The 25,523-nt window shown below is 55.8% G+C and overlaps 9 protein-coding genes across 9 annotated transcripts; 3 read left to right on the forward strand and 6 right to left on the reverse strand.

Annotated features, from left to right (window-relative positions):
- Positions 1 to 42: 42 nt before the first annotated feature.
- RTF1 (uncharacterized protein) lies at positions 43 to 2,035 on the forward strand (the record flags this gene model as incomplete). Its single annotated transcript, XM_083191702.1, has 3 exons — positions 43 to 224; positions 389 to 1,229; positions 1,283 to 2,035. The coding sequence occupies 3 exons, from the start codon at positions 43 to 45 to the stop codon at positions 2,033 to 2,035; spliced, it is 1,776 nt and encodes a 591-aa protein (XP_083052916.1).
- A 385-nt stretch (positions 2,036 to 2,420) lies between these two features.
- Positions 2,421 to 3,789, reverse strand: ACO1O0_002228 (PLC-like phosphodiesterase; the record flags this gene model as incomplete). Its single annotated transcript, XM_083191703.1, has 5 exons — positions 2,421 to 2,957; positions 3,041 to 3,148; positions 3,219 to 3,398; positions 3,494 to 3,678; positions 3,738 to 3,789. The coding sequence occupies 5 exons, from the start codon at positions 3,787 to 3,789 to the stop codon at positions 2,421 to 2,423; spliced, it is 1,062 nt and encodes a 353-aa protein (XP_083052917.1).
- Positions 3,790 to 4,459: 670 nt separating this feature from the next.
- CAT8 (transcription factor domain-containing protein) lies at positions 4,460 to 7,332 on the reverse strand (the record flags this gene model as incomplete). The annotated part of the gene is made up of 4 exons (XM_083191704.1): positions 4,460 to 5,701; positions 5,750 to 6,107; positions 6,162 to 6,762; positions 6,834 to 7,332. 4 exons carry the CDS (start codon positions 7,330 to 7,332, stop codon positions 4,460 to 4,462), a joined length of 2,700 nt encoding a protein of 899 aa, XP_083052918.1.
- A 2,239-nt stretch (positions 7,333 to 9,571) lies between these two features.
- ACO1O0_002230 (cytochrome c lysine N-methyltransferase) lies at positions 9,572 to 11,355 on the reverse strand (the record flags this gene model as incomplete). The annotated part of the gene is made up of 4 exons (XM_083191705.1): positions 9,572 to 9,700; positions 9,882 to 10,763; positions 10,836 to 11,024; positions 11,080 to 11,355. The coding sequence occupies 4 exons, from the start codon at positions 11,353 to 11,355 to the stop codon at positions 9,572 to 9,574; spliced, it is 1,476 nt and encodes a 491-aa protein (XP_083052919.1).
- A 441-nt stretch (positions 11,356 to 11,796) lies between these two features.
- ACO1O0_002231 (P-loop containing nucleoside triphosphate hydrolase protein) lies at positions 11,797 to 13,247 on the forward strand (the record flags this gene model as incomplete). The annotated part of the gene is made up of 3 exons (XM_083191706.1): positions 11,797 to 11,894; positions 12,051 to 13,170; positions 13,218 to 13,247. The coding sequence occupies 3 exons, from the start codon at positions 11,797 to 11,799 to the stop codon at positions 13,245 to 13,247; spliced, it is 1,248 nt and encodes a 415-aa protein (XP_083052920.1).
- Positions 13,248 to 13,580: 333 nt separating this feature from the next.
- On the reverse strand, positions 13,581 to 15,642 carry ACO1O0_002232 (uncharacterized protein; the record flags this gene model as incomplete). Its single annotated transcript, XM_083191707.1, has 6 exons — positions 13,581 to 14,405; positions 14,491 to 14,950; positions 15,035 to 15,156; positions 15,212 to 15,331; positions 15,381 to 15,468; positions 15,635 to 15,642. 6 exons carry the CDS (start codon positions 15,640 to 15,642, stop codon positions 13,581 to 13,583), a joined length of 1,623 nt encoding a protein of 540 aa, XP_083052921.1.
- Positions 15,643 to 17,925: 2,283 nt separating this feature from the next.
- Positions 17,926 to 19,975, forward strand: TOM70 (uncharacterized protein; the record flags this gene model as incomplete). The annotated part of the gene is made up of 3 exons (XM_083191708.1): positions 17,926 to 18,114; positions 18,234 to 19,668; positions 19,725 to 19,975. 3 exons carry the CDS (start codon positions 17,926 to 17,928, stop codon positions 19,973 to 19,975), a joined length of 1,875 nt encoding a protein of 624 aa, XP_083052922.1.
- A 596-nt stretch (positions 19,976 to 20,571) lies between these two features.
- ACO1O0_002234 (t-SNARE) lies at positions 20,572 to 21,667 on the reverse strand (the record flags this gene model as incomplete). The annotated part of the gene is made up of 3 exons (XM_083191709.1): positions 20,572 to 20,913; positions 20,973 to 21,488; positions 21,599 to 21,667. The coding sequence occupies 3 exons, from the start codon at positions 21,665 to 21,667 to the stop codon at positions 20,572 to 20,574; spliced, it is 927 nt and encodes a 308-aa protein (XP_083052923.1).
- Positions 21,668 to 23,269: 1,602 nt separating this feature from the next.
- On the reverse strand, positions 23,270 to 24,281 carry IMP4 (snoRNA-binding rRNA-processing protein IMP4; the record flags this gene model as incomplete). The annotated part of the gene is made up of 3 exons (XM_083191710.1): positions 23,270 to 23,728; positions 23,793 to 24,218; positions 24,276 to 24,281. The coding sequence occupies 3 exons, from the start codon at positions 24,279 to 24,281 to the stop codon at positions 23,270 to 23,272; spliced, it is 891 nt and encodes a 296-aa protein (XP_083052924.1).
- Positions 24,282 to 25,523: the final 1,242 nt, after the last annotated feature.

Below are 25,523 nucleotides of genomic sequence, written 5' to 3' on the forward strand. Positions count from 1 at the left end.
GTCAGCCTCTGAAAAGCGCGCGGACGCACACCGAGAGCAACAATGGCTGATATCGACGATGATCTTCTCGATCTTGCCGGAGGCTCCTCTGGGGATGAGGGCTCCATCAGCGATAGCAGGGAGCGGTCTGAGTCGCCACCCCCAGGAAAGGAGTCGAGGAAAGCCTCGGGCAAGAAGGGGAAGCGGCGCCCGAGGCATGGTGATTCGGAGGAGGAGGGCGAGGCGTAAGTGAATCATCTCATCACTACTCTACCGCAAGTGGCGTACTGTGCTGCGCATGATGCGATCCATCCGATGGAATCTTGTCGTGCTTCGCTGCTTGCCACCTGCTGCCAGCTGGCCGTTATAACTCACCGGTTGCTAACGCTTGGCTTCTCCTCCAACACAGATCCTCGCAACCTGGGACTCCAAACTCTCTAGAATCCGCGCCCATGGACGAATCCGACTCCGACGCCGAGCCCCAGCGCGGCCGTGACGCTGATGGTGATGACAAGTACCCCGTTGAGGGCATGTACATCAGCCATGCCGAGAAGGCGGAGATCATGGCGTTGCCCGAGTTGGAGCGAGAACAGATCATCGCCGACCGCATGACCGAGATCGACCACCAGCGGCAGAACCGTCTCCTGCGTCAGCTGGTCAAGAATGAGGAGCGCAAGGAGGTCAAGAAGAAGCGCAGCGCCGGCGCCGCCGACCTCGAGGATGGCTCGCGCAAGACGACGCGGCAGCGCACGGGCAAGGGTGAGACGGCCATGGACTCTCTGCGGAGGGCGCGGGCAGAGAAGCAGAAGCGGCGCGAGGATGCAGAGCGCCGCAGGGACGCATACTCACCCCGTCGGGAGTCGCCTGGCCGGGATGAGAGCGACGACGACTTTGGCCGTGCCGGGACCCGTACACCCGAGCCTGAGGTGGAGAGGGATGTGCCTCCTGCGGAGCTGCGTGACTACGAACGGGTCAGGCTGGGACGCAACGAGTTTGCGCAGGTCTGCTTTACTCCAGGATTCGAGTCAGCCATTGCCGGCTGCTTTATCCGCATCGCGCTTGGGCCCCATCCCGAGACGGGCATCGAGCAGTACCGGATGGCATTAATCAAGGGCTTTACGACCGGCCGACCCTACGCCTTGACCGGGCCCAATGGATCGTTTGTGACTGACCAGTATGTGCGAGGCGCACATGGCAAGGCAGTCAAGGAGTTCCCTTTCATCGCCGCCTCGAGCGGCAGGTTCACAGATGTAAGCGCATATCTCATTTACTTTCCCGAAGGAAAGGATCTAACAAGTCCCAGAGCGAGCTGCACCGATACACGGTCACTTGCCACAATGACGGAGTGGCGCTCCCCACCAAGGCGTTCCTCTCAGATAAGATCGACGACATCAACAACTTGATCAACCACAAGTGGACCAACGAGGAGATCAAGGCCAGGCTGGCGCGCAAAAACGAGCTGCGGAAACGCTTCGATCCAGCTGAGCGGGAACGAGTGGCCCGCCTGCTCGAGGAGGCCAGGGAGCGGGGTGACGATGAGAAGGTGGAGGAGCTGCAAGAGCAGCTGGATAAGATGGGCTCTCAACGGCTGGCGTTTAGGACGAGCCTCGGGCCGGCCAAGAGTTCGGAGGCCGCACGCAAAGAGACAGAACAGGATCGGCTGGCGGAGCGCAACCGGGAGAACCGCCGGCTCAACGCCGAGGCGGTGCGCAAGGCGCAGCTCAAGGAGAGGGCGCGGGCGCGCGAGATTGAGCTGGCCATCCAGCGAGGTGAGCGGGTCGAGGATGACCCCTCGCGACGTGTCAAGACCAAGGCCAAGTTTGTGCACGACGTTAACGAGACGATTGAGAAGAAGTCGGCGACCAACGGCAGCGAGACGGACACGCCGACCAACGGCACGCCAAAGGCCAACGTCACCAAGTCGATGCCGGCGCATCTTGCCAAGTTACAGCTGGAGAAGCATTCCGAGAAGAAGGGAGTGCCTACGATTCACAAGCCGCTTATGGACGACGATGTGATCGGGGCGCTAGATCTGGATATTGATGTTGAAATTTAAGGGGTCAAGGGGGTCAAGGAGAGAGTCCTACCAAGCCAAGGAGCGAGGAGGACGGCATGGGTGTAGTGGGTGCATAATGGCGTTATTTGGAGTCGACGGACTAGAAACGGGTAAAATTGCAGCTGAAAAGGCACAGATCGCATAGACGATATATAGCGGTAATACATCACATCAAAGTACAGATGGGAAGATGGCCCAGCCCAAGGATGACAGCAGTTGATGAGATGGCCGGATTCGCGGGCTGGCTATCAAATCACGTTGTCCACCTATATTTCCTCTGGTTAGGTAACATGCCCGGGAGTCTTTCTGTCCAAGCTGAGGTGTTAAACGTCGTCCTTGCTCCAGATGTAGATAATCGCATCACCGAGACCTTTACGATGACCCCTTACCGCTCCAGCCTCTTAACATTCGTAAAGTAGTCAAACTTCCCCCTCCACCGTCCAAGAAGAAACAAGAATCGCACCACGACCGGGAATGCCAGTAACCGCACCAGGGATCTCACTCTCCCCCCAACACCCTCCCTCCTCGCCGGCCTGCTCACTGCCACCCCGTCCTGCTCGTCCTCCCACCTTTTGCAGACCTCGAGGAACAGCCTCGGATCATCCGTGATGACCCCATCAATGAGCTTCGTCGTCGTCGCTATCGTTGTTGTTGCCTCCGGCCCCCTTTTGGCAGCGGCATTCTTCCGGATGCACCACTCCATCCACCGCTCGTCGTTGACAGTCCACGCCATGACAGGCCGGTCCGCGTCGCGCGCCCGGCGCAGGAAGCGCGACCCGCAGGGCCCGACGAGAGACTCCCGCAGGATGTTGAAGCCCAGGTTGGCCACCTCGAAGAAGTGGCCCGCGTACGGCAGGTGGAAGCAGATGAGCACCATGGGGTGCGAGGGCAGCAGCCGGCGCGCCGCCGCGATGAAGGTGGCCTTTGTAACCGAGTCAGTACGGCCCCTGCTCTGTCTGTCTTTGGGGGGGGGGGGGGGAGGGAATAAGAATCTGGTCCTCTCACGTTCCACAGACCCAGGATGATGCGCTGGTCCCAAGGTGTCTTGCTCGGCGGTGCGTCCTTGACGGTGCGTGCCACGGCGCCCAGCAGGGCATCGGGGCCGTCGTCAACCTGCCCAGATCAGCTGTCTCCAGGCCAGGTACCCGTGACAAAGACACGTCATGTCGGGGATGCGCCCTACCTTGACGTCCAGGAGAATCCAGATGTGCTCATTGCCCGCCTCGGCCAGCCACTCCAGCAGATCGCTCAGTCGCGGCATGCCCTGCCTCGGCTCCCGCACCGTCTCCAGGCCAGAGAGGTATTCCCATGTGCAGTCGCGGATCTTCCTGTCGATCCCGAAGCACCTCTTCAGGCTGGGATCCTGAGACTTCCATCAGCATTTCCTCTCACATCGGCCCATTGGAGGGAGGGGGGCCAAAGGCGACAAAAAAAAAGGTGACTTGCATGTGAGAGCACCACAACGCCGTCGGCCGACAGGTGCAGATCCGTCTCGATGGCGTGGGCGCCCACCTCTGCAGCGCCCCTGAAGGCGCCCATGGAGTTCTCCGGGAACGAGGCCTTGTACCCGCGGTGGGCGATGGTCTGCGGGAGGAAGCGCCCTGGCTTTCTGCTGGACTGGACGGCCGCGGCGCAACAGGAGGCTGGAGGCGAGTCAGTTGCTTCTTCTGCCGATGAAGAGGATTTTGGGCAAGCTACCTACCGTTTGGGGGTGCCATGGCGTCCTGTAGAAGAGGCTTCGCCCCGCCAGTCATGCTGCTGGGCCCTGTATCTCTATTTCTCTATTTCCCCCTCGTCCCTCTCGGGTGGTTATGTATGAGGTATCGCAGCGAACGGATGCCCGATCTCCAACATCGGGGTTGGCTTTCGCGCCCCAGAGCCAAACCCCTCCCAGCATCTCCGCACGTGCTAATGGTGGATAATACGCGGATATGTAATGTGATGCATTCCTGTGGGTACGTGTTCCCATTGTCACCTTGTTCACGTTGCGGGGTGGAAGCCGCATTTAGGCATTTAAACTCCGAGGTCATACGCGTAGTGTACTATTACAAGTTGTAAGCCACTGGTTGACAGAAGATGTACCGTAGTATATGTACATGGTAGATGATGACGGCTATAGATGGCACTTGTAACATAATTGAAGAGCTATATACTCCACCAAGAGATCGTCCTAGCCTGCTAGTGTTCCATCAAGAACATGGGAAAAGATAAAAGAGATGGACGCGCGCGCAAGATAAAAGACGCCGCAGAGCAATAATAGCCATCGCACAATATCCCATCCTGCTTTACCCCAGTTGTGTCCAGAAAACAAGCCTTCCCATCCAGTCGTGTATGGTGTCCTCTCTCTTTTTGTTTGGTAACCCATTCCAACACAGCGCTCAACCCTGAAACCGTAGAATCGCTTGCATTTGCATATCATGTCGCTTAGAGAGGAAAGCTCTCGAGGCCATCCAGAATGAATCCATCATTACCCCCGCAGTTGGCCACCATATTCCCCTGGTAATCCACGCTGCCCATGCTGAGCCCCAGCTCCGACGGCGCCACGTCCTCGCCCGAGCTGAGGCTATCGTCGCTCATGCTTAGCACGCTCTGCGGCGCTGCCGGGTTCGATGCGGGGCCGTTGCCAAAGTCCCCAATGTTGAATGTGCTCAGGTCCCACGTGTCCGGCGACCAGTCGTTACCCGGGTACTGCGACGACGTCGGAGCGGACGCCTCGTTGAGGAAGCTGGTTCCTCCGTAGATGGCGTCGTACACGTTGTTCAACCCGCCATCCATGGTGCCTAGCATCGTTTCCCATTCCGTGCTGGATGCTGTGGCCGGCATCTTGGAACCCGTCTGGCTGTGGGGCATGTTCCGGTTTTGCCGTGGGGGGATCGAGGACGGCGGCTGCATGCGACTCCGCGGCGGCGACGTTTGTCGTGACTGGGAAGGCGTGGCTCCCAAGGCTAGATAGTCGAGGTTCTGCGGTATCCGTGACTTGGAGCATTGAGGTCTCTGTACCTGCGACATGGACAAGCGGTGATCCCGATGTCGTGTAGACGTCTCCCCCGGCACACTGTCAAAGGACTGTCTTGACGAGCTACGGTAGAGATCAGGCTTCTGATCCGCCAGGCTCGGCATCGTCATCCGCCGCATCCTCTCCTGCTGCTGAAGCAGGTCCGTCTCGCTGACTGACGCATCTGGACGCCTCCCTAGGAACGACTTCTTTCTCAGCTGTGCTGATGGGGGGGAGCCCCGCTGTGAAGGCGTAGATGTGGAACCCTCGCGAGACGGCGGTGGCGGCGGTGACGGCACCGAGGCGTTCGCTTCGTCGATGGTAATAAGCCGGCTCGCAACTCGCCTGAAATCCCACGAGCCGGGAGCCCTTTCGCGCCCCACAATCCCGATAACCGCATTCACCAGGCGTTCATTGTCCTGCATGACCTTGCTCTCCTTCTTGAGGTCGATGGCCTGGTAGAGCAGCGTTATTCCGCACACGATGAGCAAGTCTGTTTTGTTAAGACAGAACGAGAAGATCATTCTGCGCTCCTCGAGAAGCTGAATGATCTGGATAATACGCTTGCTAGACTCGCTGATGGAGAGCAGAGCGGGGGCGGCCTTGTGGCCAAGACTCGAACCAACCGCGGGGCGGTAGATCAGAGTGCGAATATAGTAGTATGCCAAAGCCTAGGTCTGTTAGCTTGTGTTTTAGTCTGATTTTTGGCTCTCACGCACCAAAAGAGGGGACCGGCTGCCCGTGACATCCGTTGAGGGCTTGTCTTGGGCAAAGTTGAGTCTCAAGTGGTTTGGCAGGTCATTGTACCAAGCGTCCAGCTCGGATTCGAGACCTCCCATTTGCTGCAGCGATAACTCGTGAGACGTCGTGGCTGGGTAGTTCTTCTCTAGGACACGGGCCATTACGCGGGCCCCACGGAACAAGGCCAACGCGCTTGACAAGCGAGTGGATTCACCCGGAAGCGTCGGCTGGAACCCCTTCTCCGTGACATATTCGTCGTCAGTGTCTGACGGGTATTCAGCCTGAACATCCTCTTCCCTGAGGAGCTTGGGCAGGCCGAGAGTAGCGGCAGTAAAGCTGTACCACATTAGCATGAGCTGTGGGTACCATGTGGACATTCGAGCGGCTCACCAGTCAAGGGTATACAAGGTCCAAAACACCTTCTTGCGCGTCTCGATAGTCAACGCCCCAAAAGAAAATCGCTTCTGGCTCTGGTGCAGACCCAGCCTGTGGGACAGACCGACGGCAATGCCCTTATAGTGTTGGAGCTTCTTGTAGTCGGCTCTCATGGTGCAGTACATCAGGGCCAGGATAAGGCACTGCAGCGTGGTCATGGTGTTCTCCATGAGCAGCGAATCCAGAGCCTTGGTCCATTGCCGCTCGCAGGCAGCTAGCTGCTGCAGGTCAGGAGACTCCTGGGACAGCCCGGCGATGCTGAAGACGAGGTACAGCTGGGCTGTCTTGTGGCTGTTCTTGATCTTGGCCGGGTCGGCCACAAAGTCTTCGTAAACACGAAGGAAAGTCGGCTTGTGGAGCACCGGGAAGAGCGGAGCCCACTCCTGGAAGTAGACGTTGACACAGCGGTCGGAGAAGAGCCGGGGAGGGGCTCCCGGCACCTGCTCAGACTCGTCACTATTATTTAGCGGCGGAGTGCCCTGGATGTGGAGGAACGCTTCGGGGTTCAAGTCAGAGCACGGCTTGCCCGTCTCCTGGATCTTCCGCTTAAAAGCCTCTGCACAAGATTTGGGTTAGTGAACATGGCGGCCATTAGACCCAGAATAGGCGTGAGAAGTGAAAACGCACCGATGAACGCCCTTCCACTAGACGGGCCCATAAAGTATGAATCTGAACTGTCAACGCCGAGCAGCAGCGGTGACGGTTGCACCCGGAATGTGTCCTCCCTCGGTGGAGGCGACGCGTCCTTCTTGAGCTCCGGGGTACCCGCCTGGGGTGATGAGTGGGACATGGCCGCCGATGGTGGTGTCCTCCTGTTCCCGTGCATTCTGGACAGCATGTCGATCTTCTCGTCCTTCTCGTCCAGCAGGTCCTTCAGCTCGCGGACTTCCGTCTCTAGCGCCCGGACGCGCTCCTCGAGGGACTCTGTGTAGCCTCGCGGGAAGGCGCGTCGGCTCAGCTTATCGCTGGTGCGGCACTCGAAGCCAACGTTGGCGCACTGGGTACATGTCGGGCGGACGCCGTCGCAGCGGATCTTCTTGCTGCGGCATCTGTCGCAGGCTTGGGCGATGCGACCCTGGGCGCTGTTGCCCACCTTGATAACTTTCATCGGCAGGATTCCAGGCATGATGGGCAAATATCAATCGCTAGACGGAGTATCAAAAAAGCAAACAGGCAAAGGAGGCGCTGTCGTGGCGTGGTTCGGTTGTGCGCCTGCGTAACGGCGAGTAATGACTGGGTGGCGTCCAGGCGATGGCGGTTGACCTGGTCTTGGTCCTCAGCGCAGGCCACAGAGGGACCGTTGCCTGTCTTTGCCGAAGGGATCCCTCGATTCCAGGAAGGGTCCCCAGATAAAATAAATAAATAAAAACGCTGTGTCGCGGGAGGTAAATGGTCGTGCAGGCGAATGTTCGAATGATGGGGCAGAGCGGGATGGCGATGGAAAGAGTGAAGGTTGAGACACAGAATTGGAGCCAAGACTAGGTCCAACGGAGGTGACGGGATGAAGGGAATTTCTGGGCTTCTGGGCTTCTGGGCTTCTGGCTGTCTTCGTCTGGGGGAGGGGCCTGGCTCAAAGTTGTTGGGCGGTGGGCCACACAGAGTCATGGTTGCTGTCCACCAGGCTCCCGGTCAGCAGAGACTCAGCGCCTGGCAGGCCTCCACCGCTGGGACACCACCAGTGCACCACCCACCACTGGGGACCCGACCACTGGGCGCCCACCACACTGGGGCATGGACCACTGCCCACCAGCGTGCACCAGCGCCCCCAAGCGCCCTTCTGAGAGGGTGGTGCGGTTGCCTCCTACGTAGGTCCAGGCCCAACCGCCCCAGTCTCCAGACAGGCAGACAGGGGGGCTGTGGGCGGAATCTGGGGCACCGGGGTTTGTCGCCCTTGGCCCAATTGGGAGCCCCCGTCCCGGCTGATCCCGGATCAAGCATGCACGCTGCACGCATGCATTCAGCAGCAATCAGACGGATACCATCCGTCCAGTACGGAGTCTATGATATATCACAGTATTTCTACTGCTTAAGCCACCGTCGCAGCGATAACCTCTTTAGATAGTATTATGTGCCTGGCCACACGGCTGACCGGCTTTTCTCACCGGGCCATGCCATCCATGTCAGATCTATTCAGCCGCCGTCTTTTCCCTTGCTTGCGCATAGGGGTTTGGATGAAACCCATCTCCGTCTTCGACTCCAAAGGAAACTCTCGCAGTGCCATTCGTACATGCCGTGTGACAACGTGACAAGCGCTTCGCTGTCGTTGCTCGTGCGGGGGAATCCGGGGAAGCCAATGCTGTAGATCTCGCTATCGAACAAGTCGATTGCCATTTACGTTGGCACTGTTTCAATATAGCTCAAAACGCACCGCGCCACCGCGCGCGCCACCAAAGACGAAGGCTTCCACACCCTTTTTTCTGACTTGAGCCCGTTGGCCACGTTGCGCCCAGCCTCACGCGACTCTTGCACTCACGAACTGCATTGCCACGGAGGAACGGAGACCCTATCTGCAGCTTCCACATCCGTAGAACTGCCTTTGACAATTCAGGGGATCGGAATTGGTCGACCCACGAACCGAATGTTGAGTCCGCTTGTGCTTTCCAAGCCTGTTAACCTCTCTCTGACATGGGCAAAGTCCCTGCACATGGTACTGAGAGATTCACCATCGTCATCTGGAGAGCCCATAATATTATATGCGCTCAATTTGAGTCTCAGTCACACTGGAGCCGAGCTTTGCCGTACGATATTATGCCTCGATTCCTAGGTCTCACCCCTCCCCCATTGATGGTGCACGCACGCACTTCGTAAGATGTGACGGCACTTGTGGCGGTAAGGAGTAGCTAAAGATGTGCTCGAGTCAGTTGCAAGATTTGTGCTATTATTGCTAGCCTCCTACCCGTCGACATATTGGCTGGTTGATTTTCTTCTCCCCCTGGCACTCCAAGCCATATTATGGTATACCGTATCCGTGTGGTTAAGCGACGCCCCCAAGACATGCGCTTTGAATTTTACCAACCACTGTTTCGCCTGCGCATGTTACGACCACTGCGGGGCCACTAGAAACACCCTGATGGCGTGATCCTGCAACGGTCATCCTACTCGTACAGTATTATCTGAAGCCCTACGGATGGCTTCTCAATTTTGATTCTCGTCGGTTTCGAATGAAAGTCTGTGTTGTCCTCCCAAAGACTCATCCTGAAATCTCTTAATGCACTCCATCATGACCCTGCGCCTCGCTCAAAACTGTCAAGAATGTAGCAATTCAGCGTTGATGATTGCCACTTTAGGCGCGAAGTGGTGACTGTCGATCACCAGACCGTCTCGTTCGGCTCCGTCACCACATACTGTTGCCCAGGGCTTGGCTTTCAGCTGAAATCGTCTTCCTCATTGGCCGGCGCAGTGACGCCTTGCTCGTTATGGGTATCTTCCGTCGACCCGAGATATGCTTTAACCTTGTCGTCGGCTAGTAGATTTGTTTGCTGGAGGGATGGCACCTGGTCAGTGACGAGAAGCAGGCCGACAGCAACGTGAGGGATGTATTATGTAGAGAGTCGAAGGGATTCAACCGTGTTTCATCACCCAGATACTTGGTTGGCACTTGACTGGTGACAGACAAGCAGCCCATGTAGAGGCTGTTGAAGGGATCCTGGATTTGGGGAGAGTGGGTTGACATACCTGTTCTTGCAAAGCTGCCACAGCAGCCTCGAGAAGGGAAGTCTCTATTCTCTTCAATACTCCCGCCGCTTGAACACAGGCTTCTCTCAGCACAGCATCCTCGTTCTGTCCAGGCTCCTCGGTGATTGGGGGGCTCTGTATCCTTGCCAATTGCGACGTCATCTGCTCTGCTAGAACTGTGACGGCTCGGAGTCGAAACATCGGGCAAAGAGGATGCTCCTGCGTCAGTGCTTCAAAGTTCGCGGCCTGATTAGTCACATCGCTGCCCTGCCAGAAGAGCTTCAGCTGACGGCCGCCATCAGTGTCCTGGAGGACCCGAAATTCGAGGCCGTCTTCTTCGTTGAGGACCATAAGATGGAGGTAGGGGCTCTCCCACTTTAAAACCCCTTCTGTCCGAGATAACCGGACGGTCGGGAACTGCTCAAAGACGTGAAGCTTCGCCTGTGCCAGGGGATCATCAGGGAATGAGTCAAGCGCCAGTGTCATCTCGTCCTTGCTCGTTTTTCCGTCGATAAAGCCGTAGCTGAAGAGCATCTCGGCCGCCGACTTGAATTCGCCATATGAGATGGTAACCTCATTCCCACTGGCTACGGTAAAGCCAGGGCGAAGCAGGATCTCCACATCCCCGTCGCTGTCCTCATCATAGTAGGCGTCTGGTCCATTCGAGTGATTGACCATGTCAATGGAGGGTACCATGGCATCGCCTGTAGAAGGCAGCTCTAGGCACCGGGACCGATACCAGGCATCTACTAGCGCCCAATCTCCCAAGGTGACTGCTTCATCCTCCCAAAAGAACGAATTCCAGAATGGAAGGTCTAATGTCTTCTCGCGGAGTTCGTGCAGCTCGCTGTGCAAGGAAGCCATCTTTGCATCGACAGCGTCCTACGTGTGGTGAGAAGATGCCGGCAAGAACGGGTTGGCCCCAGAGAATAGGTATGAACCCCGAAGACTTACCTCTAACGACGTGCCCTGCAGGAGTGCTCTCTCTGGCTCCGACCACAGGGTAGGGACAAGGACATCGCGTGGCAGGAACTTGGAGTATTCGGTCCAGGCAGTCGAAGCCACACCTTTCCTCCCGGCATGACCTCGTTTGGAACTGACTAGCTGAGCTAGTAGGTATAGTAAGATGTCTCCCCGGGAAGACTGCCCAGAATTGGTGAGCCAAATGTCCCAAGTTCTGTGGGGCGATGGTGTTTACCTGATGTCCCGCAGCATCTAGCAACTGCCGGAAGTTCTGATCGACCTTGGCATAGTCCTCGATCGTGCCAGGTGACAGCACCAGAGCGCGAGGGACCTTGACTAGCGGTGCATCATCCTTTGCTCCCTCGTCATCGGCGGTGAGACTCAAGCGCTGTGTGGCCACCAGTCCTAGGCCTTTGCCGTCTATGTGCTGGAGCTCAACATTGAGGAAGTCGACACCGTTGAGATGTGCCCACCCACGCAGAGCATCGAGGGGCAGAGGGGGAGAGGACATAATTTATGGGAGACCAGGGCAAGGCGGCAGTGGGTTGTTTACAAATTTGAATACGTTGCCAGTCCCCTCGAGAGCTCTCAATTACCGTGGTACGTAGTGGAAATCAACTTCCAGCAGCTCCGTGCCTCTGAGGTTGGTAGTAGTCGCGACCGAAGGTGGGATGATAAAGAGGTCCCTCTGTCATCAAGCTACTTTCCCCCACGGCAATTGTAGGCCAGGAATTTAGGTACCCTTGCTGATAAGGTACCTGCAGCACAACTGCCCCTCCGCCAAGCCAGAATTTTCGTGACGTCCACCATCACGCCCTGTCGCAAACGACAGAAAGAAGCGCCCCTCGTCTGGAGAGTTTGGAGGACCACCCGTCTTCAATCACCGCGACCCACTCTCCTTTAACCCGTCCAAGCGCTCAACTTGCATGAACCGGAAGCCAACGCATCCGAAATGCCTCGCGATCCGCTCATCGGGCTCGTGGGCAAGCCCTCGGCGGGCAAGAGCACCACCCTCAACAGCCTGACGGACGCCTCCTCCAAAGTCGGTCGGTAGCCCTATTACTCCAACTTTCCCTAGACACGGAGTCGCAACAGGCGCTGATAAATCTATCTGAATAGGCAACTTTCCGTACATACTGCCTCTCCAACCATCCTCCTCCGACTTCATGGGGACGAGCCGTTAAGCTAACTGCCCCTCCATCCCAGGTTCACCACCATCGACCCCCAGCGGGCCATAGGCTACCTCCAGATCGACTGCGCGTGCGCGAGATACAACCTTTCCGACCGGTGCCGCCCCAACTATGGCGCCTGCGTCGACGGCCGGCGATCCGTGCCCATAGAGCTCCTCGATGTTGCTGGGCTTGTGCCGGGTGCCCACCAGGGCCGTGGGTTAGGGAACAAGTTCTTGGATGACCTGCGGCACGCTGATGCGCTGATACACGTTGTTGACGCCTCGGGGACCGTCGATGCCGAGGGAAAGGAGACGAGAGGGTATGATCCGTCCGTGGACATTGCCTGGCTCCGGAGTGAGGTTGTCGCATGGATTCTAGGCAACCTGATGCAAAAGTGGGGTTCTATCCGGCGGCGGCACATGGCTATTAAGGCCACGGCCGTCGAAACATTACAGGGCCAGTTCTCTGGTTACGGTGCGACAGCAACGGTCATGAACCGGACACTCGATCGGGCGGGTGTCAAGGAGCCCCTAGAAGATTGGAGCGACGAGACGGTCAAGCACATTGTGAACGCCTTCGTGGACGAGAAGTTCCCTACCGTCATTGCCCTGAACAAGATTGACCACCCCGATGCCGACAAGAACATTTCAAAAATAGCAAAGATGCAGGATCCGAAAACGATAGTACTGTGCTCGGCCATATCGGAAATCTTTTTGCGCAAGATGGCAAAGCAGGGCTATATCAAGTACACGGAAGGAAGCGAGTTCGTCGACACCAGGGAGGACCTGATAGAGCAAGGCGACCCGGATGGCGGAGGTCTCAAGGAGCTGGATGAGAAGAATCGGAATCGAATAGAAAACCTCAAGGATATGGTCCTCTACCGGTTTGGATCTACCGGAGTTGTCCAGGTCCTGACACGGGCAGCAGAGCTTCTTGGGCTTGTCCCCGTGTTCCCCGTTCGCAACACGACGACTTTCAGCGCTGGCGCTTCCGATTCCAAGTTTGTCTTTAGGGACTGCGTTTTGGTGAAGAAGGGCTCGACAGTGGGGGATGTTGCTCGAAAGGTCATGGGCGACGCTCCCATTGCTTACATTGAGGGCGTCGGGAACATGCGAGTATCGGAGGATGATTTTGTTTCCGTCGGGAAGAACGATGTAAGTTGACCTTCCTGAAGCCCTTATAGATTTACTAACTGTTATAGATTCTGTCCTTCAAGGTCGGACGTGGTTGAAAGGGGCCAGCGATGGCCACCTGCTACTTTACGCCCCTGTGAGGCGGTGGGTTTGGCATACGGATGATTACATGATATATAGAAGCATAAGAAAACGCAGCGGCCATGGATTTGGATCTCAGAGACATGGGAAGCTCCGTTCTGGGCACTAGATAGATACCTATCATCTGGCTCATCTGTGTAAAGATTACTTCGCCTTGATGGGGTCGAGGTTTTGTCCATCGAGGCGACTTAGCTATACACATAGCGCTCGCCACCGCATACCACCAAATACAATGCTGTCAAATTTTGATGGGTAGCTTTTGTTCTCAACTTTAACCCTAGCTCATGTGTCTAATCATCAATAGGTACCGGCCATTCGCGCGGCCTTTCGCCCCAAATCAGTTCAACGCCGAACTGTTTGGCCGCTTTCCTCAATATATCCAGATTGGCACCTTTGATCGTGTGCTGATATATCGTCTTAAACTTCGTCGCCTTCATTATAGCAACAATGACAGACCCGAGTTCCGCATCTTCGTAGTAGTCGGAACCAATCTCCAGTGTCTCGAGATTTGGGAAGCTCGCAAGGAAGCTGGGCAGTGGCAGGTCCTCATCCGTTTGCGGGTACCTCCTGAACCGGAAGTTGGATAGGCCAATGCAGCGTATGGACTTGGCGCCCCGGAGCCAGGAGAACTCCTGGATACGCTGGCAGCTTGCTGGACCCTCGTGATCGGTCATGGAGGGGCGACGGAAGTTGATGTCGATGGAGCGCAGCTTGCCGCTGTCGATGGCATTTCTCAGGACCGGCTCCGAAGCTGCGCCGTCCATGACCATGTGTCTCAGGCGAAGGTCTCGGAGGTTATCGAAGCTGTTGGGTAGTCCTGGTGTGGAAGTCCCCTGTCCCAAGAAGTCGAAGGAATCCATCCAGTCGTGATATCGTCCTAGTATGGTCACCCCACTCGGATCTTCATGGTAGGGCCCGAGCTCGAGATATTGTATGTTGGCCCCCTGGTTTCTGGATGCCAACTGGATGAGTGTAAGCGCCTGACTGGGTGTCAGAGAGCCTGTTACGTCGTCGCAGATGACTACCTTGAGCTGCCCCAAGGACTCGGTAAACGGTTTCTTGTCGCGGTCATCGTCTTCATTCCACCTCGGTGGGAGAATATCTTCGAACCAAAGCTGTTCTAAGTTTGGCATCGACTTCATCACATGGTCCTAATTATCGTAAGCCTTTGACTCCCGACCAAAAGATACCATCACTTACCATTCGTATCACCGTATTGCTGCCTTTTGTGCGAAGGTATCGTAGTTTTGGAAGGACTGGCAATTCGATTACTTTGGGAGTGCCTTGGGACTTCGAGTTGATGTGGAGGTGTACAAGATTGCTGGCGAGAGTCTCCCAGAGAACTAGAGGCAGGGTCACTTCAACCAGGGAAGCATGAGTTATCGTACGCGGCCATTGCTGCATGTGGATATCCAGAGGCTCGAATTCGTTATGGAGCTCAAGGCATTCGAGCTTGGGAGACCCCCTCAAGAGCACCTTGAGTTTTGCATTTGAGAGACGAAGACCAGCGGCGTCCTTGATTACCAGTCGGCGAGCGTCATTCCCGGAATAGCCGAGGAGCTTACTCAAGGTATGGATGTTGGGCGGGTTGCGGCGTGGAAGAGGTTTTGGGAACTCGAGGGATCTCCATAGATGATGATTCTCGCGGCTTCCCAGCGATCTTCTCCAAGGTTTGCAGACACGCAGGCACCGCCTATGTTGATTAGCCATTGTTAGAGGGGTCTTTTCTCTATAGACTACTCACAACAGAGACAGGAAGTCAATATAAGAGAAGATGAGGTGGACAATGTCGAGAGGGAGCTGCAGGGGGTCTTGACGAAAGTAGCGGGTATGTAGAGGCGCCCGAGCAGTATAGAGTTTCTGATACTAATAGTCAGCAACAACCCTGACCAACAGACCATGGTCCTCGGCCTACCTCAACCTTTGGGTAGTTCCTTGGCAGATTGCTTGATGCGCTGGCATCAATGCCGGCATTGAACACCTTCCAAGCAAACTCATTCTTCTTCTGCAACCGGGCTATCTTTCCAAGCCGGAGATACCCCTAAAAGAAATTAGCATTTGGGAGGGTTGTCGACCGTTGAGTAACGTACGTCTGGGAGACGCGGTGCGAGCTCCAATATCCATTCGGCATCCTTTCTTGCGCGATCAAGCTCCTTAAGCGCTTCGAATGCGGCAGCTCTGTAGTCTAATGATTGGACATGCAGTGAGTTGTCGCAATTGCTAAAGGTTTTCCCTACAGGGCAGGTGCAAGTATACATAGCTTCGTGGAAGATGGACCCCCCCTCGGCTGCGACTTGCTCGTAGTGTTTGCACGAGCATCTGTCTCGTCTTGTTCCCCTGGTACAGGGACATCGTTTCATAGCCTAAAAGATAATGAGAACTAGCCATGGGGGTTGAAATGTTTGGAACGTACGCGAGTAAAGCACTCTAAAGCATTCTTATAGCGTTTGGTCGCATAAGCTTGACGGCCATCGCGTATAAGCGCCTCAACGGCCGGGTCACGATCCGGAGGCATGGTTCAAGCTGTTAACTTTTGAAGCTAGATGGGTCTGGAGCTAGAATCGGGGTTCCAAGGTCAATCCGTAGCTTCAAGCCATGGTGACGATGGTTGTGCTTGGTGTTGTTTGTGCTGTTGGACTCGACGGAATTGTTTTAATGGTAATTGTGTCGCAGCAAGTTTAATATGACACCATTTCCAGTAACAAGCTGGAGCCTCCTAAAGTTATCGTCGTCGTGTCGATGTATCAAATCGTGGTGGTTCTTGGAGTTAAAGTGCAGCCGACGCGGTTCGAGTGCCACACGACGCGTCTGGCCAACCACCATTATTGCACTGATACGTCAGCACCCCCACAGTCAACTATCGTTTTCCCATCAACAACCACCAACTTCCACACGTCAAACATTTTGAAAAGAAGCTTAAAGAGCTAGGTATTGCTAGGCAGGCTTGCCTGAGGCCTTACTTCCGCATCAAAGACGGATCTTCGCAAACATGAAGCCTCTCGCTCCGTTGCTGAGCCAGCATTCCTCACCGTCTACCAATGAGTCGACTGCTACTTCCTGTTGCTCCGCGATGCCACTGTTCATCGCCAAAGGTTAGCTGTGACTGGCCACTATGGGAGACTGACTCTACCTTTCTAGTGCCCAACGTCGCGATACACCATCCTGGCCGCCGCTTCCACCCTGCTCACTGAAGCCCGTGTCCGACACTGGAGGGGTTACCCATCTCCCTCCTCTCCAAAAGTAGGGCGTGGTAATGCTCCCTTCCATGACGTATCCCTCCAGGTTCACAGTCAATACCTCTTTCAGCTCCCCTGGCACAATCCTGGCCCGCCGACGAGCCGCATCGTATGCGGGTCGACTGGTTGTCTTGAAGTGGGTGTGCTCCGACCTAGCGGTCCTTGCACTATCCACGACAAGCACGTACTCTGGATGCTGGGGAGCTTCCTGTTCAGCTGGTCGGCTCCCTGGAGCTGGAAGCCGCCGCGGGAAAAATGTTTCGAGAGGAGCGCGAGGAATGTCGAACTTTTCAAACTTGATCTCGCCATGGCGACCGACTAGGATTCTGAGCCGTAACGGGGTTTCATGCGAGGCGCCGATGAACTCTCCAAGCCCTCGTGATAGCGATTCGAGGCCAGGCGGACCGTCGAGAAGCGTTACAGCCGGTCTCCAGCCCCAGTAAGATGCCGCTTTCAATAGTCTGTCTCGATGGTAGTCAAGCAAGTAAACTGGCGATTGGTGGTCGTAGTTCCATTTTGCGTGGTCGAGCCCTCGGCTTGGAACTGTGGTCAACTGCGGATCATACCGTGGGGTGGAAACCAGGAGAAAGTCGTCAGCCATGGCTGTTGGTAAATGCCAGTACGATTATTACTAATAGTATTAGTGTGATCCGTACTCCTATCGGGTTGGGATGAAGCTGTAATTCTACTTTTAGGAACTCTAGAATGGGTAGTTTCCGTCTCCGGTTGACGAGACGTGGAATAGCTGCAGTAATACGTAATCTGCACCGTACGAGTCCCACGAGTGACGAGGAGCTACGGGACGCATGGTCCCAAGAGCTCTACTACTGCCATTGCAGCAGTAATTTGCATGAATCCTAGGCCAAGATAGCTCCAATGCCTTCTTATGCTGATCCCATTGCCAAAAGACAAGTACATAAACTGAACACCGAGGTATGACCTCGAAATTGCTTAGGTACTTGCTGCATTGAGGCCAGGGTCTGCCTGAGGCATGATGCAACCTGCTGGTAGAACTAGGAAGCTTGCGGAAAAACCAGGAGTGGGGCAGCCCAATGATGGAAGCCAGTGACCCAGTGCAGCCAGTGCAGTGCAACCAGCGCAGCCAGCGCAGCACCACCGCGCTACGTACTCGGCAGGTGTTTCTGTGGAGCTGCGCGGGTCTCCAGCAAGCTCAGGAAATTTCGTGGAACGACGTCTTCTCGGGTCTCCTACGGTCTGCTTCGGTCATCATCTTTTTTTGCGCGTGCCCCCAAAGAGCCCGGTCGCACCATACACCGCATCGTCCCCGGCTTCCCGCGCCTGCCAACATCGGCCGCTGATCCAGATTCGACGTCCTTGTGACCCTTTCTTCCGCTCTCTCTTTGTTCTATTTTCCTTTAATACTTGATAATCCCACACCATGTCGAATCCCCTTCCGTCAATGCCTCCTGGCCAGCCGGCCGCCGTCGTCCACGTCGAGCCCTCCTCCAGCCTCCTGGACCGCATATCTACCTGGGTTTCCGAGAACAAGGCTGTTGTCTACACCATCGCTGGTGTTGCCGTTGTTGTCACGGGTGCCGGTGCCATCTACTACCTCAATTCCGATTCGGTGCGTGCAACAAAACCGCCTCAACAACCCTATTTGTGCCCCCCCCCCCGGCCCTGCATGGCGCTTTCGACCTTGGGTCTTACGGCGAACTGAAGCTAACCCTTGTTTTTCATGTGTAGAAATCGAAAGAACAGGGCCCCAAGCTCAGCAAGAAGGAGCGTCGGAAGCGGAAAGAGGCCGAGCGGAAGGCCGCCGAGTCTTCCAAGGAAGCTCCCCCTCAGCCCTCTCAGCCCCAAGCCGCCGCCTCATCGAGCGACTCGGAGCTGCCGGATGTTGACGAAGAATCTGTCCTGAAGCTGACCCAGCAGCAACGCGAGGAGTACGCTGCGAAGCTCAAGGCGGCTGGCAACAAGGCTTATGGCGACAAGGCGTACAACAAGGCCATTGGGCTCTACACCAAGGCCATCCTCTGCAAGCCCGACCCCGTCTTCTACTCTAACCGAGCCGCCTGCTACAGTGCTATGAGCGACTGGGACCATGTGATTGAGGACACGTCGGCCGCAATCAGCATGGACCCCGAGTACGTCAAGGCCATCAACCGCCGTGCCGCCGCCTACGAGCACCAGAAGAAGTACTCCGAGGCCCTTCTCGACTTCACAGCATCCTGCATCATCGACAACTTTAAGAGCGAGTCGACTGCCCAGGCCGTCGAGAGGCTTCTCAGGACCTTTGCCGAGCAAAAGGCCAAGGAGATGATGGCGTCCCGGCCTCCCAAGATGCCCAGCCCCATCTTCGTGGGCAACTACCTCCAGAGCTTCCGACAGAAGCCCCGCCCTGCCGGCCTTGAGGATTCCGTGCAGCTGCCGCATGACACTGGCCTGGGCCAGCTGCAGCTCGGTCTCCAGGGTCTCGAGAAGAAGACGGGCGACGGATATGAGGAGGCGCGCCAGGCTTTTGAGAAGGCTGTGGAGCTCAACGAGCTCGGAGAGCATGAGGCCTTGGCCTACAACATGCGCGGAACTGTCCGCACCCTCCTTGGCAACCACACCGAGGCTACCAAGGACTTCGACCGCAGCATCGAGCTCGACCCCACCATGACACAGAGCTATATCAAGCGCGCTAGCATCAGCCTCGAGCTTGGTGACGCCGCTGGCGCTGAGGCCGAGTTCGCCCATGCCCTCGAGCAGGACAACAATGACCCCGACGTCTACTACCACCGCGCCCAGGCCCATTTCATCAAGGGTGACCTGTCGGAGGCTCAGAAGGACTACCAGAAGTCCATTGACCTTGACAAGGACTTCATCTTCTCTCACATCCAGCTCGGCGTGACTCAGTACAAGATGGGTTCTATCGCCTCCTCCATGGCCACCTTCCGACGATGCATCAAGAACTTCCCCAAGGTGCCGGACGTGTACAACTACTACGGCGAGCTGCTGCTCGACCAGGGCAACTTTGCTGAGGCCGTCGAGAAGTTCGATACCGCTATGGAGATGGAGAAGCAGTCTAAGCCTATGTCCATGAACGTACTGCCTCTGATCAACAAGGCTCTTGCGCTTTTCCAGTGGAAGCAGGACTTCAAGGAGGCCGAGAACCTCTGCCAGAAGGCTCTGATTAGTAAGTGTACAAAGGCTCCCTCCTGTTCAGTCGCCGTTGGCTAACAAACCATTTAGTTGATCCCGAGTGTGACATTGCTGTGGCCACCATGGCTCAGCTCCTTCTTCAGCAGAACAACGTCCCCGGTGCCCTGAAGTACTTCGAGCGCGCTGCAGAGCTCGCCCGCACCGAGGGCGAGATTGTCAACGCCCTGTCCTACGCTGAGGCTACACGAACCCAGGTCCAGGTCACGGAGAAGTACCCCAAGCTGGCTGCCAAGCTCGCTGGTGGTGCGGGTCCTGCCGGCCTGCGCATGCCGCCTCAATAAACTTTCAACATCTGTACCAAGAGACCAAAAAAAGGGGAGTGGTGTGGATATATACCCGGTAATGACTCGGGTAACTGTAAGTGTACGAGGTGTTCCAACGGATGGACGGGATGGGATGCTGCAGATAGCAGGTCATCGGAGGGGAGATGGGTTCTGCCGCGTATACAAGGGACAGGGCCGTGTATTGGTCATCTCTGGCGTCGGGCGCTACTCTTGTAATGTGGAAAAGGCGCCCCTGTTGTACCTGTATATAATAATACTTCCCTCATGTTCTGATCCGAGGCGTGTGGACGGCGGAGACGGCACTTGCTGGACATCTGCTATCGTCCTGGGAGGTAGAACCACAAGTCTCTTTTCATTATGTCCAGTCTTCGAAAATGACAAGTCTTTTTGATTAAGGGGATGCGTCGGTAAAATGCGATTGGTATCCCTATTCTTTCTTGTCTTCTCGTCGATGCTGGTATTACTTACTACTAGTACTTATTCACAAATCCAAAAGCCTCCCCCAGAGCATCCTTGAGAAGCACACGCATATTCCACAAACAGGGGTCCGCAAACAGGAGGGAAAAGTAGCCCGTGCAACGCCGAGTTCTTCATTACTTTGAAGCCTGCGAGACACCTATACCAACGCCAAGGCCGATAGCCAAGAGGATGAGGAACACGATCAAGGCGCACCACCACTTGAGTTTGCGGCGGCGGCGGGCATGGTCGCTGGCCTTGACAATCTCCTCGTTGCCCTTGCCAATGTTCTCGACGGTGTTCTCGGCGTTGGCCTCCGCGGACTGGATGACAGGTTCCTGCTGCTCGACGACAGTGGCAAGTTCGTCGTAGAGCTGGGCGAGCTCGGAGAGGGTCTGCTCGATGCGCTGGAGCTCGCTGTGACGCGCTCGCACGTTGCCCAGGACAGAACTGGCATGTCCTGTCCGGTTTGTTCGCAGCTGTCTTGGGTCAGTGTCTCCCGCGCAGAATCTAGGAGCTATCGGTAATGTGAACACACCGCTGTTTGGAAAACACCCTCGTTGCCCCAGTCCAACTCGGTTGCTTGTTGGACCTCGTTCTCACTGGCATCGGGGTTGACGATGCGGTACTGGCGGGCAATCTGGTCGCGGTACCGATGCTGGTAGTCGCGCTCAATGCTCTGATACTTGTCAAGTTCAGTCTTGAAGAAGTTCTTGAGAGACTTGAGCTGGGGGCTCTTGGTGTTTTTGGAGACGTCGGTGGTGCGGGCGAGATCGCGCTCGAGGCTCTTGATGCCGTCCTTGATGGCCGTATTGCGGATCTGAGTCTGGGTAACAAACTGCTCCAGCTGGTCGCGAGCCTGGCCGTCGGTGCTGCTGAGGGTGCGCTGGTGCAGCTGACCGATGTAGTCGACGTCGCTTGTGAGACTGCTGATCTCACTGCGTAGGCTATGCACTTTGTCCAGGAATTCCTGCTGCGTCATGACGGGTGCCCCCTGGGTCGGCGGGGGACCGTAATCCTGCATCTCATACTGGCCCTGGGCGTAGGGATTGGGCTGCATGACGGGCGCATTGAGGTCAGCATCATGTGTACATTCAGAATGGTGCGCAAATGGTCCAAGCAAGTGTGGATCTTGAGAGCGCTGAGGGAGGGCAGAGATCTCACCTGTGAGTACCCAGTCTCCTGCGCCGGACCCTGTTGGTACGGGTTCTGATTATACTGGCCGTACGACATGATGGGCGAAGGCTGCGATGTTGATGGCAATGGCCGGTATGCAAAAAGAGTGACTTCAGAGCGGTTAAGTTGCGCGATCTAAAGATTTGCGATGACAATGGCGGAGGGGCGGAGGGGCAGAAGCTCGGGGTCCGGGTGTTGTTTAAGCTTTCTGGTAAACTCTGCCGCGCGCTGGATATCGACTGATGGGCTGTTGCGCACAGGTTAATCCAAAGACGGCCTGGAATGGGGCGGCAATGGGTGAAGAAGAGAGCCCGGGCAAAAGCTGTAAGCTATGAGCCGTGAGCCGTGAGCTGCGAGAAGCACGATATTATCGCTTGCTTCAGAGTCGGCGCACAGTGGAGATCGCTGGCGTTTCCCCAAAAAAGGTTGCTGACTGGTGGAAGGAGCTGCCCGTTGAGCTCGACGTCACCCGTCACAGCACCTGCCAGGATCGGCAAGCTCAAATTCTCAACCCGAAGACGCTGAGGTGGAAAGAGACAGGCAATTCGTAGACGGCGAGGCGTTCGCGACCGTGAAAATCGAAGCAAGTCGCTTTCAACGATAGGGCAGCACTAGAGGTAGAGGGAGGGGGCGCAATGCAGGTCCAACGAGCTGGGCAGTGGGCGAGAACGACGTTTTAATCCGCATGATGACATTGATGGGCGCGGACAGACCGGCAGTGTCGGCTCACTGCAGGTTGATCATTCATGTCGCCGTGTGGCGGTCTTTTTCGACACCCCGAATAAGCTGCAGGCCGGAGCTTCTGCTTGGAACTTGGCCTCAACGAACCACTCGGTCGTCAGCCCACAACATGGTGGATCAGTGGCTGTGCCACCTTCACAATGTTTCTGCTACTCATCCAAGCCTCAATAGAGCCTACACACTGCGGATAGGTATTACTATACGAATGCGACTGCTTGGACCTTTCTTGACTCGTCCCATTTGGGACTTGCCTGATCAGCAGCACCCCGCCTCTGCCCACTAGGAAGCCCCCAGACAGATGATAAATCCAATGGAGTGTTTGACACGAGGGCTTTCAGTCCCAATCACTCAAGGTAACAGCTGCAACATATGGTACGCATCATGATGGTTGGTCTATTTGTACGGGTGCCTGGCAAGGCCACCATTACTGCCCACGTCCTATTCAATCCTAGTTGTTCTCTGCCTAGGTATAAATGTGTGCGTTTCAGTGTCGTAAGTATTCTGTCAACCATCAGGGTTTGTCTGGCTCTGGCCATCATGAGCCAATCACGACTCTATGCACTGAAGTTTCCACGTAATCCTCGCATCTCATAGATCACTAGACCATTTACTTGTCTCCGGATTCCACTAAACAAGCCTCGATTCGGCTTGCAGTCTTCTAGACGGCAGTTGTGTCATCCCACCGGCTGGTCTGAGATATTGTTCGCTCTCATATGGCGAATGCCATGTGCGTTGCTGTGCTGACGTGCCTCCTGCCCCAGGGAGATCATCGTTATGGGAACCCGGTAAAACTTCTGCCTGGTCTCGTTGAACAGCTCATGCACAGTCAAGGTGATAGTCGTCGGCGTATTATCCACGGGCGGTTGTCGAACCTGCACTAGGGCAGCAATCCATTACCCCCAGCCTCGCACCGGTACCTCAGAGATAGTTCTTCTTCTTCGCCGTCCGCGTGTACTGGGTCAAATGCCACTCGCTGTCGCCCTTCTCCTCAAGTGTTGAACCGCGGATCTCAAATACGCGCATTGTCATTCGTGGACCGACCTCTGCGAGCTCAACACTGTCGTATCCCGTCCGAACAAATACGTGGTGTCGGACCTCGATGTTGTCGTCGATGTTCTTGAATGTTACAACTCGGTTGCCGACCTTGTTCTTGCTAGTTAAGGCCTCCCGCGGTGGGAAAATGTGCTTCAGTATCCTAGCCACCCGCTTGCCGAGCCGCGTGTTGAAACCATCCATGACAAGATGCGGGAAACTCTCCGATACTGTTCCTCGGACGCTCCCAGGAATATCGTGACGAAGAACCACGTTGTGCAGACTGAAGGAAATCGTGGGACCCCACGGTAGGTGGGATAGTGTGAGTGCCGTCGGTGTTCCGCGCTGTATTGAAGTGAGCGTCAGTTTATGAGGTAGGCGGCAAAGGGTGAGATTCTTTGCTACTTACGTGCTCGTGCAGGAGAACTATGTCCGTGAGACCCGCGGACTTGGCCGATTTGACCAAATCCGGCAGGATAAGATTTCCTCGGTTTAACCGTACCGCAGTTGGCAGTAGCAGTCGGATCTCTTTGGCAAATGCTGACAACCTCGAGGACGGGTTTCTGGATGTGGTCACTAGTACACGGGGTTCGACGACTCCGGATAGCTGGGCGTATTCGTCATCCAGATCGAGCTGCTCGTTGGTGTCCTTGTCGGCCGATTCATCATATTGATAATCCTTCCTTAGAGCCTTGTCGTTGGCAATCTCCGGGTCCAATGGCTTGCCCGAAGCCAGCGACTCCCTCAGCTTCGCACGCTTCTCGCTGATCTCGGCATCTCGCAGGAGGAGCGCCCGCCGGTAGAGGTAGTCGCGCCGTTGTCGTGCTTGTTTTCGCTTTGATTTAGTCAGTAATTTAATCTTGGCCAGTTTAGGAAAGTTGTGGAAACTCACAATCATTGTTGCGCTGTGTAGGGAAGGATCACAAGGAACTGGGAGTATCGCAATGTCGGCGCATCTGGAATTTTTTTGAGTAACCCACCATTACAATGGGCTTATCAGCGCTAGAATTGTATCGATAAGGTGGCGAGGTGGCTTATCACGTGGCCGCAAAAATGTCCCACCATAGGACCACACTCTGTCGACGGCGACAACAGAGTTGCTGTTTGTTTGCTCCCGAGTCAATCCTTTGGGCCACAAGAAAGCCGCTGTTCCTGTCCATACCTCCAGATCTTTCCTATCCAAGATTTTTAGCCATTCTGCAGATCCTGCGCTTAGCCTCGCAGCCACCATTGTTCCGGCGCATCTCTCGCCGCGAGAATGTAAGGCCGACCTTGAACTATATATCTACGAATTTCTGCTTGCGATCTATCTGGCGCCGAACGCCATACTAGTATTCGCAATTTCTGCTGGAGGTACGCATAAAGATACAGGCCGTGCGAGGCAGGGCCTTGGTCTCTCCACCGACGCATCACCCGCGATATCTCACCCCCGCCATACCGAACTAACTCGACGCAGGATTTCTCCTCAGCCCGCTCGCTTGACTACGTCAGCTCTTCAACATGGAGGGAGCCTTTACTCATGTAGGCAACCATCTCATTTCCGACTCGGCCGCCGCTATCAAGGCCGGTGCCGACGATATTTCTGCCCTCGACCCGGATGAGAGCTTGCTTTATGGCAATTTCCCCTCCGCCAGCGGCCGGCGCCGCGCAGACGACGACGACAACCATAACGAGGCCTACGACGATGATGACAATGATAGCCTCAACAGCCCCCTTGACGGAACAGGGATGAAACTTAAGGGCGCAGAGGATGAGAAGGAGCTACCGGCTCATGCTTGCGCGTAGGCATTGTCGCCGTCCATTAAGGGACGAGTATCACGCTGACACTAGGTTACAGTTACTGTGGAATCCACTCTCCGAGTTGCGTTGTCAAATGTCTGACCTGCAACAAATGGTTCTGCAGCGCCCGTGGTAACGGCACCTCGACGCACATTGTCAATCACCTTGTCCGAGCTCGCCACAAAGAAGTCCAATTACACCCCGAATCGACGCTTGGAGACACAATCCTGGAATGCTACAATTGCGGGACGAAAAATGCCTTCATCCTCGGATTTATCCCTGCCAAGTCAGACACCGTTGTTGTCCTGCTGTGCAGACAACCCTGCGCATCGGCATCGTCAAACAAGGATATGAACTGGGA

Source organism: Amphichorda felina, assembly GCF_050947745.1.
Source record: "Amphichorda felina strain 45539 chromosome Unknown scaffold_2, whole genome shotgun sequence".
NCBI classification, from domain to species: domain Eukaryota; kingdom Fungi; phylum Ascomycota; class Sordariomycetes; order Hypocreales; family Bionectriaceae; genus Amphichorda; species Amphichorda felina.